The sequence below is a fragment of the Melanotaenia boesemani genome, chromosome 22 (assembly GCF_017639745.1).
Source record: "Melanotaenia boesemani isolate fMelBoe1 chromosome 22, fMelBoe1.pri, whole genome shotgun sequence".
In the NCBI taxonomy this organism is placed as follows: Eukaryota; Metazoa; Chordata; class Actinopteri; order Atheriniformes; family Melanotaeniidae; genus Melanotaenia; species Melanotaenia boesemani.
In genome coordinates this window covers 1731941-1749554 of record NC_055703.1, presented here as the reverse complement: position 1 = coordinate 1749554, position 17614 = coordinate 1731941, and the positions used below count along the sequence as shown (strand labels likewise).

The 17614-nt window shown below is 44.5% G+C and overlaps 1 protein-coding gene across 2 annotated transcripts in view; it reads right to left on the bottom strand.

Annotated features, from left to right (window-relative positions):
• The window catches only part of bach2b (BTB and CNC homology 1, basic leucine zipper transcription factor 2b), a 109772-nt gene that overhangs the window by 36759 nt on the left and 55399 nt on the right, over nt 1–17614 (bottom strand). For both annotated transcript variants that reach the window (XM_041975697.1, XM_041975698.1), the window contains one exon: nt 4353–4607. In XM_041975697.1, coding sequence (XP_041831631.1) covers nt 4353–4607 — 255 coding nt within the window. The remainder of the gene's footprint in view (nt 1–4352; nt 4608–17614) is intronic.

Sequence of the window (17614 nt, the reverse complement as noted above, 5' to 3'; positions counted from 1 at the left end):
CATCATGTAATTATGGCAGCGTGACCGGTGCTTGCCAGCAAATCAAGATCCGGTCTGGGTTTCAGGAGAGACGGTCTCTCTTATAAATGCCTTCAGATACACAAAAACTACAACAAAAGAAATCTGAACAAGACCTTTGGGTTCAGCAGAGAAGTTCAGAGAGAAGTGAGCGTGAGAGCTGATGTGAGCATAAGTGAGAAGCATTCCTGAACCTGAGGAGATGGTGTTAATCTCCCCGCGTAGTGCGAGCTGCCGCTGACATCGGTGGTGGCTGCAGCTGACAGGTGCTAATTGGCAATCGTAGTATTTCAGGCTCAATAACTCACTCTGTCGCACCTTTTACTGAGTCTTTATCCTACAGCTAATGACAGATCAGATTAAAAAACTTTTCTTTTTATAGCCATCTGCTCTCACAACAGCGAAAACTAATGAGGGTCTAGAATCAGGAAACAGTCGCTTAAATAAACTCAGCAGGAAAAGTGAGTTAATGACTTTTTGGTGGTTTTTGGAAATAAATCTTACACCACTGGAAAGCCTGTTCATTTCTCTTTTAAATGGAGCCACAGTTGTAAGTAAAATTAATGTGTGGGATGAGCAGCTGAGTTGAGTATGTAGGTTGCCAAATCTTTTCTGCCAATGCCAACCAGCTGATTCTGGTATTGACTCCTGGTTTGAGCTTCTGGTACCCCAAGCATGCCACGTTTGACTGATGTAGATAGGGGCAACTTCAAGCTGGTGTTATTTGGAGTAAGCCCTAGTACTCTATGCTGATTCCTGCACTGGCAGGGAAACAGCTTTTGGTGGAGGAATTGTGAAGATGGAGGGGGCTCATCCCACAAATCCATGTAGAATCAAAGACGATCCATCACCAATACACTTCTAAGTGGATAAAGGGCTTGGTAACAGAGGTAAAACAGGCCCACCCAGCCCACCACCCACCCGATCCCATGTGCGTGTACTCAAACTCGTATTCATAAAAATAATATAAAATATGAATATAACAAAATTAAATATTCGTAAAAGTGCTCCGATACTACAAAACCGATACCATCCCCCCGTCCCCCGCTGATGCTTCGGGGTGCGGCGTGTACCTTGCGGGTACACATTTCCTCCCTGTTGCATGGCCACACATGCATGTTAACACGTGCATGCTCACAAACGTGCTCGTCTCTCCATCCGCCTCTCACTAGATGTAGCTGATGTTTGTGTGTTGGTACGTTTGTCTGCAGGTACGTTTGATGTCTATTGTAATTTTTTATATCATCATCATCCTATTTTTCTTCTGGTATCATGTAGTACTGTGGTAGTTTATATTGTTGTTTTTTTTGTGATATGTTCTGGGCAGAATAGACAACTGTTATTTCCACATTTTAATCCTGTCCTTTTCTCCCTTTTTTTTCTTTCTCTCTTCCTCTATCTGCCTGTCAGGTTCGGCACTGACATATAAGACTAAAGAAAATAAGATTATAATAAAAATAATAAAAATATCAAGGGCAGCCATGTATATAACATGTCTCCCTTGGTAGAGCAAATCTGTCAAGCAAAATATGGCACACAGACCACCGTTCTGTATGTTAGGATGCTGGACAGGACAGGGTAAAAGAAAAAACAAAAAAACAAAACCGATACCATGAAAAACTAGTGCTGTCAAAGTTAACACGTTAATGTGAAGAGATTCATCTCTTAATCTCAATAAACCTCTAAACCAGGTGAAAAGTCCGAGGCCGACGCCCATGTTAGCAAACACAACATCATAGCACAGAACACAGATCAGCCCCAGTCTCCCAGCTCAAGACGTTCTTCCAAGAATTAACGACAAATCGCTTCACCCGTCGCTAGCCACCACGTCAGATGTCGTCACTAGGAGGGAATGCTGTTCACCAGCGGCTGGAGGAGGTAGAAGCTTCATGCACTCAGTTCCAAACTGGTACCAGGAAGCTAAAGGCTAAGTTAACTGACCAACTAAGCTAACTGACCGACTAAGCTAACTGACAGACTAAGCTAACTGACCGACTAAGCTAACTGACAGACTAAGCTAACTGACCGACTAAGCTAACTGACTGAGAAGCAGATGCTGCAACTTTCGGCTGATGGGTTTCCAGAGGCTGTGAGGAAATCTTTTCTTCCACACCTGCACTGGACCGGGTTCACTGCAACCCTCGAATCAAAGCCAGGACTTGTTATCCTCTGCTTCCACCACTTCCAGAGGAGGGTCCAGGGGCTTGGAGGAGAGGCCTTATCAGGCTCATTCATCGAGAGTTTATGAAGACTAATCGACTGCTCGACCAGAGGGAGATGGGATTGGAGTCATCTCTCCTGCACCCCCTAGCCTTCCCATCACTCTGCAGGACTCAGCATGTGGTAAACCCTCCGGATTTTTTCTGGATCAGTTCTGGGGTTAAATTATAATCGGATCCGGGGATGATCAGCATTGCTATGTGCAGTTTTAGCTACCTTAAATTTAAGTGGTAATCACAATCATTATTAGTATTCTGCTTTTTATTTAACTTTTTCTTTTATTTCAATGTTATTTCAACAATTTTTTTATTCTATCTAACATGCCATATTAAAAATCTAAATTTGGCCTTACCTGATGAAAGAACCTTATTTTGGGCATGAAGGTACTTTGTCACAGCGGTGAACAGAATCCACCAAAAACCACTTCATCCTCCTTATTTCTGAAGACTGGGACAGTTTCCAGCCTCACATGTAGAGGCAGCTGCAGCATGACTCATAAATCACACATTAACCATTCAGTCGTCCACCTGGTCCACAGCCTCCAGCGAACTGGGATTAGTACTCGTATCAGTACTGGGTACTGGCAAATACTCAGATGTAAGTACTTGTACTGGGTTTGTAAAAATGTGGTATTGGCGCATCCCTAGTTTTAACCCAACAAACTTGGTACTTAAAAAATTGTAGGAAAAATGCTGTATATTACAGGTTTCTTCGGTTAAATCTGAGCTGCTTTAATCTAATTAGTGTATGAGTAACTTTCTAACTCATGCTCATCATGCAGATAAATAAAGGCTGACTGGAAACTGTTCTGTGTAACTTCTCCCTCAGCTGGCGACATGAAGCCGTGGTGAGTTATTCATGAGATTTCTAGGACAACTCTTCCTCTTAAGCCCTGACAAAAACCTCCTGAAATTCAGCTGGTAAAGCTGTGAGAGCTCAACAGATAGCAGATACTCAGGTGAACGCTGCCTTTCCATTAACATCAACTTATGAAAAAATGTAATGTATACAGGTGTACGTCTTTAGGAATGCATTAGCAAAACATTCAGATTTATCTCTTTTTTACCTCCATCATACTTCCCATGCCACTTCGAAGCCTAGATAATAACGGATTAGCTTTATATAGCTCTTTTCAAGGCACCCAAAGCACTTCGTATTGCATCCATTATTCATTCACTCCTCCTTCATGCTGGGCGATAGGAGCTACATGCTGCTCCGGGGCAGACTGCTGGACTGAGCAGGAATCGAACCGCCAACCTTCCAATCGTTGGATGACCCACTCCACTGCCTGAGCCGCTGCCGCCATTCAAATACTGTTTATGTGTTGTTCTTCTCACCTCTATCTCAAAACTTAATCTTCATGAAAGCAACAACTGAGATTAAACTATTTCTTCCATCTTCCATGAGCCTGGGAGAACAACTAGTTTGGTCTGGTCCACACTCCAGACCACTTGGTGGCAGCAGTGCATCAGTTCGGTTTTGCTAACCACCAACTAATATAGAGAAGAAGAAGAAGAAGAAGAAGAAGAAGAAGAAGAAGAAGAAGAAGAAGAAGAAGGAGGAGGAGGAGGAGGAGGATGAGGAGGGGAAGAGGAGAGAGAGTAGGGTTTACTGAAAACCATTGTAGATGTGGAGAAATATATATATATATATATATATATACACACCCGGTCCCCTCACTCTTTATATTAAAGGGATGGGGGAATGTTTATTCCTCCAAAGGGGGCGTGGTATAAAAAGTCTGAGAACCACTGCCTTACATGTTTTCTCTGCTTGATGACCTGACCCTCCTGGAACATCTTCTCCACGACCACGGATGTCTCTCCTCATGGTTGTTTAAGACATGAGAAGCTGAGTTTATAGAGTTAAATAACTTGTTGCAGCTGGAAGATGATCACCCTGCAGGAATTATCCAATAGGAGGCTCCGACCTGTTAGTTTAGTTAAATCCAGGTATTTATTTGATCTAGGATTTTTATTTTTTATTTTTATTTCTTTTGGTTTGGGATGGGCATAAAGAGGTAGGAGGTGTAGATTATTCTCTATGGCCTCATGATGGTGAGTTTCAGTGTTTTATTTTCTGTAGGAACCTGTTACTGTGTTGGATATACCCACCTCTTCAGGAAGGCTAACAACCAAACCATTTTCTGCTTGGCCCACCAGCGCCTGGAGGAAATACTCGCTGCAGGCAGCCAGCACGGCCCGGTGCCCTCGGAACTCCTTGCCCTCTACCAGGACAGTCACATCACACAAGATATCCTGCTTCCGCTGGTCGTTGAGGCAGAGGAGGACGTTGGTACAATGAACCGTCGACTCATACACATACATGGGGGCTTCAGGCTTCTCATCCACGGACATTCCGCTCACACCCTGGAAATAGAAGTAAAACAGAGAAAGGGGGGGTCAGCTCACAGCCGAACCCAGCGAGCGCATACCTCAGAGCTGACATCAGCCTCAACAGTCGACTGCAGTCACCCTCATGATTCAACATATACTACCCCGTCTGCCTGCTGCTCCTCTGTCATATTTTAAAGCCAGCAGATAGGAGCACTCGCTTCCTCAAAAAATATCCTCATCCACTTTGACAGTGCAGGTGTTCCCCACATTTCCACCATGTTTTATCTGGTCAGGAACGCTGGGTGTTGAGTGTTTTTGACTCTAAAAATGGACGTGTTTGCAGTACAAAGCAGCCCAGTCCTCCATGCAAAGCTGAGCTGGCTCCACCTCTGTGCTGAATGTGATGATAAAAGCCTGGAAAGCAGTGTTAGAAAGCAGAGACACATTAACACACACTCAGTCTTTCAGGTTGTTTTGGAGACTCGAGCAACATCACTGACCAGTTGCATTCTGAGGTATTACTCCAGAATAAGTCAGCATAACTCTGCACTCGGACCCAGAGAAGCTTGACGTAAGAGCTGCAGATGTTTCCCGGCCAAGCGTTCCATTCTGCTCACCTCATCCTGAGAAGATAGACGCTCACAGCGAGGCCGTGCACACACACCTGTTTACTAGCTGGAAATCCGTCTGCTGACACAACTCCACGTTTGCTCTCCTGCTCTGTCAGTTTCTGCTGCAGGTGTTACCGAACCCCCCAGGAGCAGACTAGTGAAGTGGATCAGATGTGGGTTTCTGAGTAATATTGAACTGAATCAAAACTGAATGCTCTGGCATGAGGTGACTTTGTCCTTTTGGCCTAGATTTACACAAATTAAATTTTCCCAGAAAAGTTCTTGTTTTTTCTTTAGCTGGGGGGGATGCAGATAGAAATGTCCTCATACTGAAAGGAGCTGTCAGAAATCTCAGAGAAATGTGAGAAAGAAATTGTTAGAAGTGCGTACTGAGAAGAATTTTTTACATGCATATCTTATAGGTCAGTAAACGGAAAATACAGCTTCCTCATTTTAATAACAAAGAAAACTAAAAGGAAGTTTTCTCTGACTCACACTGTTATGTATTAAAAATGCTGGAGTATTAAAAACTGGAGAAGTCTCACAGAAAATGAGGAAACAACCGAGATGGGCTTGGTAAAATAACACTAACACTACATGCTGACTATAATTCACACAGACTCTTGGTCTCTGAAGAGAGAAGAAAAGGACGTCTAATGCCACAAGTTTATCCAAGAAACTGGAGAGTAGCATCCAGTTAGTGGAGGGAAAAGTCATCTTAATGTACAAGGACATGGTGGACAAACAGCCCTTTTCAGCTTTAACAAGGCTTTTATGAACAGTAACATCATGAGATTACATCACTGTTGTAAAAGCAAAAGAATGGAGTAAAAATGATGAAGGGTGTCTTCAATGCCCCACGTAGCTCTGGTGTCTATTTCTTTTTCCAGTAACGCCTTCTCCTCTATAGTATTTTAATCCCAATTTTCATGGATGGATGATGGATGGATGGATGGATGGATGGTGGATGGATGGATGGATGATGAATGATGGATGGATGGATGGTGGATGGATGGATGGATGGTGGATGGATGGATGGATGGATGGATGGATGGATGGATGGATAGATGGATGGATGGATGGATGATGGATGGATGATGGATGGATGGATGGATGGATGATGGATGGATGGATGGATGGATGGATGATGGATGGATGATGGATGGATGGATGGATGATGGATGGATGGATGGATGGATGATGGATGGATGGATGGATGGATGGATGGATGGATGGATGGATGGATGGATGGATGATGGATGGATGGATGGATGGATGATGGATGGATGGATGGATGGATGATGGATGGATGGATGGATGATGGATGGATGATGGATGGATGGATGGATGATGGATGGATGGATGGATGGATGATGGATGGATGGATGGATGGATGGATGATGGATGGATGGATGGATGGATGGATGATGGATGGATGGATGGATGGATGATGGATGGATGGATGGATGGATGGATGGATGGGTGGATGGATGGATGGATGGATGGTGGATGGTGGGTGGATGGATGGATGGATGGATGGATGATGGATGGATGGATGGATGGATGGATGGATGATGGATGGATGGATGGTGGATGGTGGGTGGATGGATGATGGATGGATGGATGGATGATGGATGGATGGATGGATGGATGATGGATGGATGGATGGATGGATTGATGGATGGATGGATGATGGATGGATGGATGATGGATGGATGGATGGATGATGGATGGATGGATGGATGATGGATGGATGGATGGATGATGGATGGATGGATGGATGGATGATGGATGGATGGATGATGGATGGATGGATGGATGGATGATGGATGGATGATGGATGGATGGATGGATGGATGATGGATAGATGGATTGATGGATGTATGGATGGAGGAGCCTACTAGAATATGCCATCCCAGCTCAGAATCTACAGCCAATGGGACGGCATGATGGAAGGCTCAGGACAACACTTCTATCTTTGGCCTGTAAAAGACTGGAGAGTAGCATCCAGTTAGTGGAGGGAAAAGTCATCTTAATGTACAAGGACATGGTGGACAAACAGCCCTTTTCAGCTTTAACAAGGCTTTTATGAACAGTAACATCATGAGATTACATCACTGTTGTAAAAGCAAAAGAATGGAGTAAAAATGATGAAGGGTGTCTTCAATGCCCCACGTAGCTCTGGTGTCTATTTCTTTTTCCAGTAACGCCTTCTCCTCTATAGTATTTTAATCCCAATTTTCATGGATGGATGATGGATGGATGGATGGTGGATGGATGGATGATGGATGGATGGATGGATGATGGATGGATGGATGGATGGATGGATGATGGATGGATGGATGGATGGATGGGTGGATGGATGGATGGATGGATGGTGGATGGTGGGTGGATGGATGGATGGATGGATGATGGATGGATGGATGGATGATGGATGGATGGATGGTGGATGGTGGGTGGATGGATGATGGATGGATGGATGGATGGATGGATGGATGATGGATGGATGATGGATGATGGATGGATGGATGGATGATGGATGGATGGATGGATGGATGGATGGATGATGGATGGATGGATGGATGATGGATGGATGGATGGATGGATGGATGGATGGATGATGGATGGATGGATGGATGATGGATGGATGGATAGATGGATGATGGATGGATGGATGATGGATGGATGATGGATGGATGGATGGATGGATGGATGATGGATGGATGGATGGATGGATGATGGATGGATGATGGATGGATGGATGGATGGATGGATGATGGATGGATGGATGGATGGATGGATGGATGATGGATGGATGGATGGATGATGGATGGATGGATGGATGGATGATGGATGGATGGATGGATGATGGATGGATGGATGGATGGATGGATGGATGGATGATGGATGGATGGATGGATGATGGATGGATGGATAGATGGATGATGGATGGATGATGGATGGATGGATGGATGGATGGATGATGGATGGATGGATGGATGATGGATGGATGGATGATGGATGGATGATGGATGGATGGATGGATGGATGGATGGATGGATGGATGGATGGATGGATGGATGGATGGATAGATGGATTGATGGATGTATGGATGGAGGAGCCTACTAGAATATGCCATCCCAGCTCAGAATCTACAGCCAATGGGACGGCATGATGGAAGGCTCAGGACAACACTTCTATCTTTGGCCTGTAAAAGAACTGGATCAGAATCTGGTCATGTGATGCAACCACACATGAATGTGACGTTTCCAGCATGCAACATCATGATCAGGAGAAGCTGTGGAGGTCAGATCCGCAGGAGGGACGTGTTTCCTGAATGATGCATGATGTTAATGACACTGGTCTACATGACAGCTGACAGAGATCCGGCAGATGAGCTAGAAAAATCTCATTGTATGCTTCTAGTAAGTCCTGAATGCACCATGTGCTGTAAACAAAGCAAGGATCAGAGGACACATTTTATCACCTATCTTTGTTGGATTTTTGTTTTACGGATGCTCAGTCGAACATAAGAGCTCTGTTGTCTTTGGCAGCTCCGCTCAGGGAAGAGATAAAAACAGAAAGTGATGTCTCAGTGGAACGACTGTGACCCCCGTTGGCCAGAATAACAGAACAGCTCCTTTCCCTCCCACTGGTTTACGCCTCTTTTCACTTGGATCATTTTAGGAGTTTGCCATGACCCACAACTCCCCGCCCCCTCTTTCCTTAGGTCTGCCTGTTGGCAGATCTGTAGGATGACAGAGCATACAGTACAGAGTGAGAGCTCAGACCAAAGATTCTAGCTACTAACATGAAGAACTTTTGCTTATAAGCCCAATATTCCACCAGTGTTTGTTGTTCTGAGTCTCCTTGAACATCACCTTTTCAGACAGAAGGGACCAGGAACACAATGCCAGCGCTACTCCTCTCAGTTCATACAACAGTCTGTAACCCTGGTTCAAGACACAGCAGTTCCTTTAGGAGAATGCCATTTGGTCTAGAGACATGGTGGAAATAATTTCTAAATCTTATGTCACTAGCTTATTTTGTCTCATTATTAGAAAGTAACAACCTCAGCTAGACCCCAGCAGGGCTGGCTTCTTAACAGACATTAACCATAATTATCCCGTCCAGCTCTGAGGCGAACTGGTGGCTCAATCACTATGCAGCATGAAGTAAAGCAGCTGTTGGAACAAGTGTTGGAAGTGTTTAGATTTACTCCTGTCCCGTGGAAGTCTCTGAGCTGATGCTGTACACCTTCATCTATACACAAAACTTGTCCTTCACAAGCAGATGGTTGAAAGGGGGTTCCTCTGAATTACCACCTCTAGACTGGGTTAGTCCAGCGGAAGCTCCGACCGCTACTGAACAACCAGGTGCTAAATGTAAGAAAAAACAAGGTACGGCTTCTGGAAGGAAACAATGCAGACAATCATCGGGAGCACCTGTAGGTTATTTTTTATTTATCATTTTTTATTTATCAACAACAGAATGGCTGCTGTTTTTATTATTACTAACCGTTGATGATTGATCTGTTAATTAGTTTCTATAAAAAACTGTCTTGCTTTCTTCTGATGAGAGGAAATGTAATTTCTTTAACGTCCCGTGCCCACAGACCAGCTAAGCTAAAACCATTCACTGCTTCACATTTACAATTCAACCACCTGATTATAGTCAGTATGGTGCCTTCAAGGCCCGTTGGAGTCTTGAAGGCACAGGGACAGATTCTCTATGTTGAATCAGCAGATTTCTGTCTTTGCAGTGTGAATCTGGTGAAGCTGCTTCTGAATCGATGGTGTACACCAGCTGACACGACAACTGCACGAGTCAGGCTTGTAAATGTTGGTTGGAAGCGTCAGAGGGAAGAACAGTTTGCAGCCTGTGGATCTCTTGTTCAGTCAGAAGTAAGATTGGATCACACCGACAGCTCAGCAGAGGACAACACTTGTAAATCAGCTGCTAATAGGACAGAAGCCGTGAGCTGGCATTCAGGTCCTTTTAGACTCAGTTGTTTCCATGTGACAGCGCTGTAGCAACAGTTTGACTGGGGCGGCCTCCTGCTGCAGCTCTCAGTAAGGTAAGGAGCCTGTTGTGGAACAAGTACATCATTCCAGACTGTGGTTCTGGCTGGTCCAACTATCATACAGTTTGCTTATTCCCACCAAACATTTCTCAGTTGGTTTCCCAGGATAATGACCTGTCTTCCAAGAATAATGTTTCCAGATGTGGTTGCAGGCTCAGAGCAATCTAAACATGCTATTTCTACCCCGGAATGCACAGTTCAACTTCAGATGGTTTGTTGCTGTGGGAGGAAAATGCAAGGATGGCACAAACACACACACTTAGATACAACGCATGCATAATCACACTGACAGACACACAACTTAGCAGGTTGTGGCAGAAATTTGATTAGAAGTGCTGATGGATGCAAAAGGTTTATTTTCCCTTTTCTGGGTGCAGGGTCAGATGTTGACGGCAGCTCTTCCAGGCTCACTAACAGGGTGCTGCCAGCCTTCTCGGTAACGCTACAGACTGCAGATCGAAGCGTGATGTGCATGAACTGGTCTCCTGGAGCGAGCCTGCTGATCCCAGGCACACTGATGAGGACTAACGTGGCTGGAGACCCACTAGCTCTGCACTCTGCATTATAGCAATTATAGCTTGTAAAGCTATGGCGCAGCAGCCCACACAGTCGTACTGCACAGCACCGAAGCTGGAGATGCAGCTGAAGGTAACATCCCACAACCTTCATTACGGCAACCGTCCTCATATTAAGAGCTGCCTTCATCAGCTGCCTTACGGTTACATGTGATGTGTTTCATACTGTCTGAATCAGTCTTTTGTTCTTTTTTCTGCTCTTCTTAAACCTTCAGCCCAAAAGTGTGCTCATAAAAAACAAGCTATAATAAAGTGTTACATTTTTCTTTATTCTTAAGACCAGTATCAGCCCTAATCTTTGATATGAAATATAAATTATCTCCATGTTTAACCCTTAAATTGCCATATTTTTGTCACGAAGCAACAACATTTTATGGTCTAAAATACACAATAAATAGTTTGTACTTCACGCAACCTGGATTATTCATGGTTTGATTATTGCAGCCTTGTATATATAAAAGTTTATTAACTAAATCATCTTTTGCTCAATGTGCACACGCTTGTTCGCATGCATTCATTTCCCCATGCATCTACTAACACATCCACACAAAATTAATGCCCCAGAGTTTGTGTGGAGGAAGAAGAGAGAGGGTATAATGTCACCACCTTTAGTAAAAACAAACAAGTAAAAAGGTACCCTGTTTGCCACATATGGTCAAAAATGACGTAATCAGGGTGAAAATCCCACGAGCACACACTGAAAGCCAGAGATGCTCTACGAAGTTGAGAAATGACAAGATGCATGTTTACACCGTTGATTTGACTTGGTTAAAAGCCGTGACTGGAATGAGCCTGTTTCTGTGCAGCATGAGAATTTCTGTTCACGTTAACTATGAGCTGAAAATAAAACTATTCAAAACATCCATAACTTGGCACAAATCATCATCAATATACATGAAAAAGTTCAAATATTGGAGAAAGTAAGAGCAAACAGACAAAGTGCTGGGCGGAGCTAAAAGCAGCAGTTTCAGCTGGTTCATTTCAGATGTTTCTCCAGGCTTCTGTCACATTATTTCATCCAACACACACCAGATTCTGAGCCGTGCTCTCCACTTTTCTCCCCGCTTGGTGCCACTGATTATTACCATGGAAACACCAGATTCAGGAGGAGGTGCCTCAGAAACCTTAAACCCTGGTGTCACCTGTATTTTCATGGTTCAATGAGAAACTGAAGATTAGACTCAACAGTTGCTGATCAGTCAACTGAAAAACAGAAGCAAACAGAAGACCCGTTTCTAGTTTATGCATACGTCACTCGAGCATGTGCATAACGGCCTCTGGAGGGCAGGAAGCTGTGAACTGGGTTTCATGTCCGTCTTTACTGGGAAATCAGAGTCATGCTGGCCAGCTGCTGTGTTTCTGGCCAGAAGGCGCATCAACAGCGAGGATGTTTTCACCAGTTTCCTGTGAGCAAACACTAGCGAGCAGCCCGGATTTCTACAAAAAACCAAACACAAAAGCGTTGATGGAAAACAAATTTACATTATTGCCAAGGAAACACTGCAAGTCCTGCGTTTTGCATTTGCAGTCATCTGGTGGTGGATGTGGTCATTCCATCATTTCCAAACATGTTAAAGCTTCACAGACCAGCAGCTAATGAATGAATGTCTGCTTCAGCAATGAGCTGCTGCAAATAACATCACAGAGAGGAAACCTGAATTAGACTGAGACTCATTTTAACATCTCTTTGAGTCATTGGGACTTTTTTCTGTCAGAATTGAACAGTTACACAGCAAGATTATGACTTCTACACATGCACCCAGTGGCTCCTCGTTAAAAACAAGATCAGGCTCAATTTCTGCTGCTGCTCCACTCTAACGACATTATCCACTCAGCCGGTGCAGTCAGAGGAAGACGGACATGAACGCCGTCAGTGTACACAGCGAGGAGGGAGGACTCCATCCAGATGACTGTAATTACACCGAGGATGAACACGGTTTTAATTGGAATGATCAAATTAGGTCACAGCAAGGAATGCCCTTGGAGGTGTACAAGGAGGCAAATGTCAATGTGGCTGATGATGATGATGACAGATAAAAAAAGGAAACACCATAATGTAAAAGTTTTAATGAATATCCATGTCTACTAGCATTTGTAAGCAAAAGTGTTGGCCAGTAAAAGGCTTGTCAGCCACAAACACTAGCTGTAGTGTAAATAGCAGTTTCAATTCCCCAGAATATCTGCTTCCCCAAACACTCAGCGAGAAGACATCCCAGCCACTCACACTCACCCATCACACTCATACAGCGCAATATTTAACGCTGAAGGTCGGACCCCCTCTTTACTTCCTGGTGTGATAGATGAAGCAGGTGGTGGAAACCTTCCTCAGAGGTTTTCTCCATATTAACATGACAGCATCACACAGTTGCTGCAGGTTTGTCGGCTGCATCCATGATGAGAATCTCCCGTTCCACCACATCCCAAAGCTGCTCTACTGGACTGAGATCTGGTGGATGTGGAGGCCGTTGGAGTCCAGTGAACTCATGGTCATGTTCTAGAAAGCAGGTGGAGATGATCTGAGCTTTGTGACATGGTGCATTATCCTGCTGGAAGTAGCATCAGAAGATGCTCCACTGTGGTCATAAAGGGATGGACATGGTCAGCAACAATACTCAGGTAGGCTGGTAAATACTCAGATGAACAACCATGCCACAGTCTCTTAAATCCCCTTTCTTTCTCATTCTGATTCTCAGTTTGAACTTCAGCAAGCCGTCTTCACCACGTCTACATGACTACATGCTGCCGTGTGATTGGCTGGTTGTTTTATCAAAGTAACTGAACAAGAGGAGCTAATAAAGTAGTCAGTGAGTGTAGATTACACCAATTTGCACACAAAAACAGACTTCCAACAGAGACAAATCTTTGTTTAACGCTGATGTGGTTGCAGTCCTGCAACAAGCAACCTGACCAGTTTCCAACCATTTGCTTCACCGCAGCATCAAATCATACCAAAACTTATTTTCTCACATTAAGATTTTAAAATGATATAAAAGCCAAATTTTTTCTTCTTTAAACAAGATAATGTGATCACTCCATCTCCACACCATTGATAGGCCAAACATCTTCAGAAGGTCACCAGGTAGCTGGTAGTGATTGTGAGGAAATGTGTGAGGACGGTCAGTTGTGCACATTACACACAGAAACAAAATGACCCAGAGGTTTCACAAGTTTGATCAGGAGATTCATTCCAGAGCATGAAACAAACATCCTGAGATATACATAAAACAAACAAGAAGTGGCTCATCACACCTGTGTTCAGGTGGAATTTACATACAAACATGACTGGAAAACAAACAGCAGACTCAGTCATGTGGGAGTAAGGTTGGAGTTGCCCTACTCGAGTCCTTCTAAAAATATAGTGAAAGCTTTTTACTTCAGATAGAAATCAATACTGTCTCCCCGCTCGTCGATCGACGTACAGACCAAACAGCCTTGATTCCTGAACCTGTAAGTCTGACAGAGCAGGCATTTACACACCAGATTCAGTAGCAGGAATGTCGTCCTGGATCTTATTTAAACATCTGACCCAAGAAGAAACCCACTCTGGAATGCCTCCACGTGATGTCCTCATTGACCCTCAGTCTGGTGCAGTCAGGTGACCTGGGTGACCCGGGTTAGGTGATCTGCCAAGCTGTGGACCATCCTAAGAGACTGTCAGAGATGAGTAGAGGCAGCTCAATGAAGCAATCGATAGTTTTGGTCCGTCCGAGAATGCACAAAGCTTCATCTATCTGCAGTCAACCCAGTTAACACAAGAGCTACTTCATCTACCGACACTGGAAAGATCCATGCAGTGACTTTAACACGAATCACTGCTTCAGCCCCTGACAGCATTCACCTTAAAAAAAACAATTAGTGTGAAGCTCAAAATGGCTCAAAAACCATCAAAACCAGCTCAATAACACACAAAGGCCCCATTTTCACCAGGAGGTCTGGCTCTGCACAGGACAGCTCGCTGTGCTTTGGTTCAGTAAATCCAGATCTCTCTTGCATTTCCACTGCCAACGGTACCCTTACCTGGTAGGTGGGCTAAAAGCCGAAGAGTGATAGATGCATCCGCTACGTAACAGCGTGACATCATACCATTGTACCATTGTCTTTCTTCCATCGAAACGAATGGAAGACAACCCAGAACCAAAGGAGGAGAATGATGGGCGTCCAGAACCAGAGGAGGAGAATGGTGGGAGTCCAGAACCAAAGGAGGAGAATGATGGGCGTCCAGAACCAGAGGAGGAGAATGATGGGTGTCCAGAACCAAAGGAGGAGAATGGTGGGCGTCCAGAACCAGAGGAGGAGAATGGTGTTCATCCAGAACCAGAGGAGGAGAATGGTGGGCGTCCAGAAACAGAGGAGGAGAATGGTGGGCGTCCAGAACCTGAGGAGGAGAATGGTGGGAGTCCAGAACCTGAGGAGGAGAATGGTGGGCGTCCAGAACCAAAGGAGGAGAATGGTGGGCGTCCAGAACCTGAGGAGGAGAATGGTGGGCGTCCAGAACCAGAGGAGGAGAATGATGGGCGTCCAGAACCAAAGGAGGAGAATGGTGGGCGTCCAGAACCAAAGGAGGAGAATGGTGGGCGTCCAGCAGGTTGTCTTCTTTCTCCTTGACTTTAAGCAATAAATCTAGCGTATATTTAAACATGGAGCTGTTCCACACAGGAAGACATGATTTTTCCCAGTCAGCAAATTACACTGTGTCCAGCTCCACCCTTTAGGGTTGGATCGGTAAGATTGGGACCCAAATGAAAGTGCTCCAACAAATAGTTTTTGCCTCTGGAAATGCAAAAGATGTGTACTAACCCGTTTCAATCTGAAAACATCCAACATCCATTCCGAGCTGTTCTTCTTGTATGGGATGCTTCTGTTGGGGTCCCAAACTCACCGATACCACATGCTGCCATGCACTGATTGATTCCCGTGAGATTCTGGGAAGGGATGACTGTGGAAGAAAGAGGACAAACCCCTGGACCTCCTCCAGGTGGAGTTCTTCTTATGATGCTGCATTGTTTGTCATCATAAATCAAATCCATTGTACTGCTGTAACGTTACACTATTACGCAGCTGATGCATCTACTGCACCCAGCTACCAAGTCAGGGTTAGAATGGCTGTGGAAATGCAACAGACATCAGGGTTTACTGCATGGAACTGCTGGAACCTGAGCTGGAAACAGGTCGAAATTCAGACTGAGAAGGAAACGTCTCGTTTCTCTCCCCCTAAAACCGTGTGGTCTAATCACAAACACAGACACAGAATGGTTTGAAACTACAGTGCCTGTTGCTTTGCAGCAGAGTTTCCTCGTTCTGGTCTCAGAAACAGGAAAGAATGGAGTGGTGAAAGTGCTGGCTGAAGGCTGGTATTACCTCAGAAAGATCCCGGCATGTTCTTATTCCAGTCTTTGCTCTGACAACTAACTAATGACTCTTGCTGCATGTTAGTGACAGCATCTGTGTGGGTGGTGAGTATGACTGAGCAACTAAAGTATGTGTGAGTGTGTTTGTGATGGTTGTGTATGTGTATGTGTGATGGCATGCTGGTGTATTTTTGGGCCTTGCCTGTTTAAATGCAGCTTGCATGAATCATGACTTCCCACATAGTATGTCAGCGAGCGGGGTGAGTCATATTGCTGTCTTATAAGGTAACACGCGGCACATGTGATAGAAACACTGGGTTATCTATAGACCAGGCTCATTGCTTCAAATGTCTGTGTCTCAGCTCTGCTCTGGGATCCACATGCATCGAGGCCACGTTCAGTTTCGTCCTGAATAATTTGATGATAAATTGCTTTGATATCTCTTAAGTGGATTTCCAGCTTTGAAGAGTCTGCCCAACATTTTGTTGTGGTTTTAACATGGTGCAAACATAAATCTGATCAAGTGTCAGATCTAAATATAGCATCACATCACTGCAATCAATAGTTAGAAGAACTATAGTCTGTGTTTATATCTGGAAAGAATAGAAGCTGCTTGAGGATTTCCATCATGTGCACAAACAATGAGGAGGGCCACCTGCACACAGGAACCTGTCTGGACCTCTTCCTGTGCAACTGGCTAAATCTAGAAGGAAGCAGGTCTGCAGAAACCTCGGTTTCCATGCACAGACAGCTACCTCATGGAGCGGGAAAGCACTCATTGAAGGACTACGTTGGGATATGTGCAAAGCTTTTCCAGCAGCAGATCTTGTGCTAATTCTGATGGTGATTGGCAGGAGAATCAATCAATCAGTCTTTATTTATAGAGCACTTTTCATACATAAATGCAGCCCAAAGTGCTTTCCATGGTTAAAACAATGCCCCCCCCCCACACACACACATACATAAACACACACACAACTCCCTCCCTCCCCGCTTCCTCTCACATACCAGTATGTACAAGCAGGCATACACATACACATACACATACACACACACATACTTGCACATAATAAAAGACTAATGTGAGGTTGAGCACAGATGAGCCAGGTAAGGAAACACTATCACAGGGAGCCGTCTGCACCGGGAGCTGTTCACAGGCCACGACCGCCAGGACACCGACCCAGGGCACACGGCCAAGTGAGAGGCAGAGGAGCCACCCAACCAGACTGAAGAACCTGCAGGACAGAGCCGCAGCAGCCACAGCCGATGAAAGCCCCCGGTACAGAGAGAGCCCTCCGAGGAAACACTGGAGAAATAACCTAAAAATAATATAAATAGAACAAAAGAATAGAATAAATAAAAATGGGTTAACATAGAAAAATAAATAGGCAAGGGGAATAAAATAAATAAAAATAAAATGAAT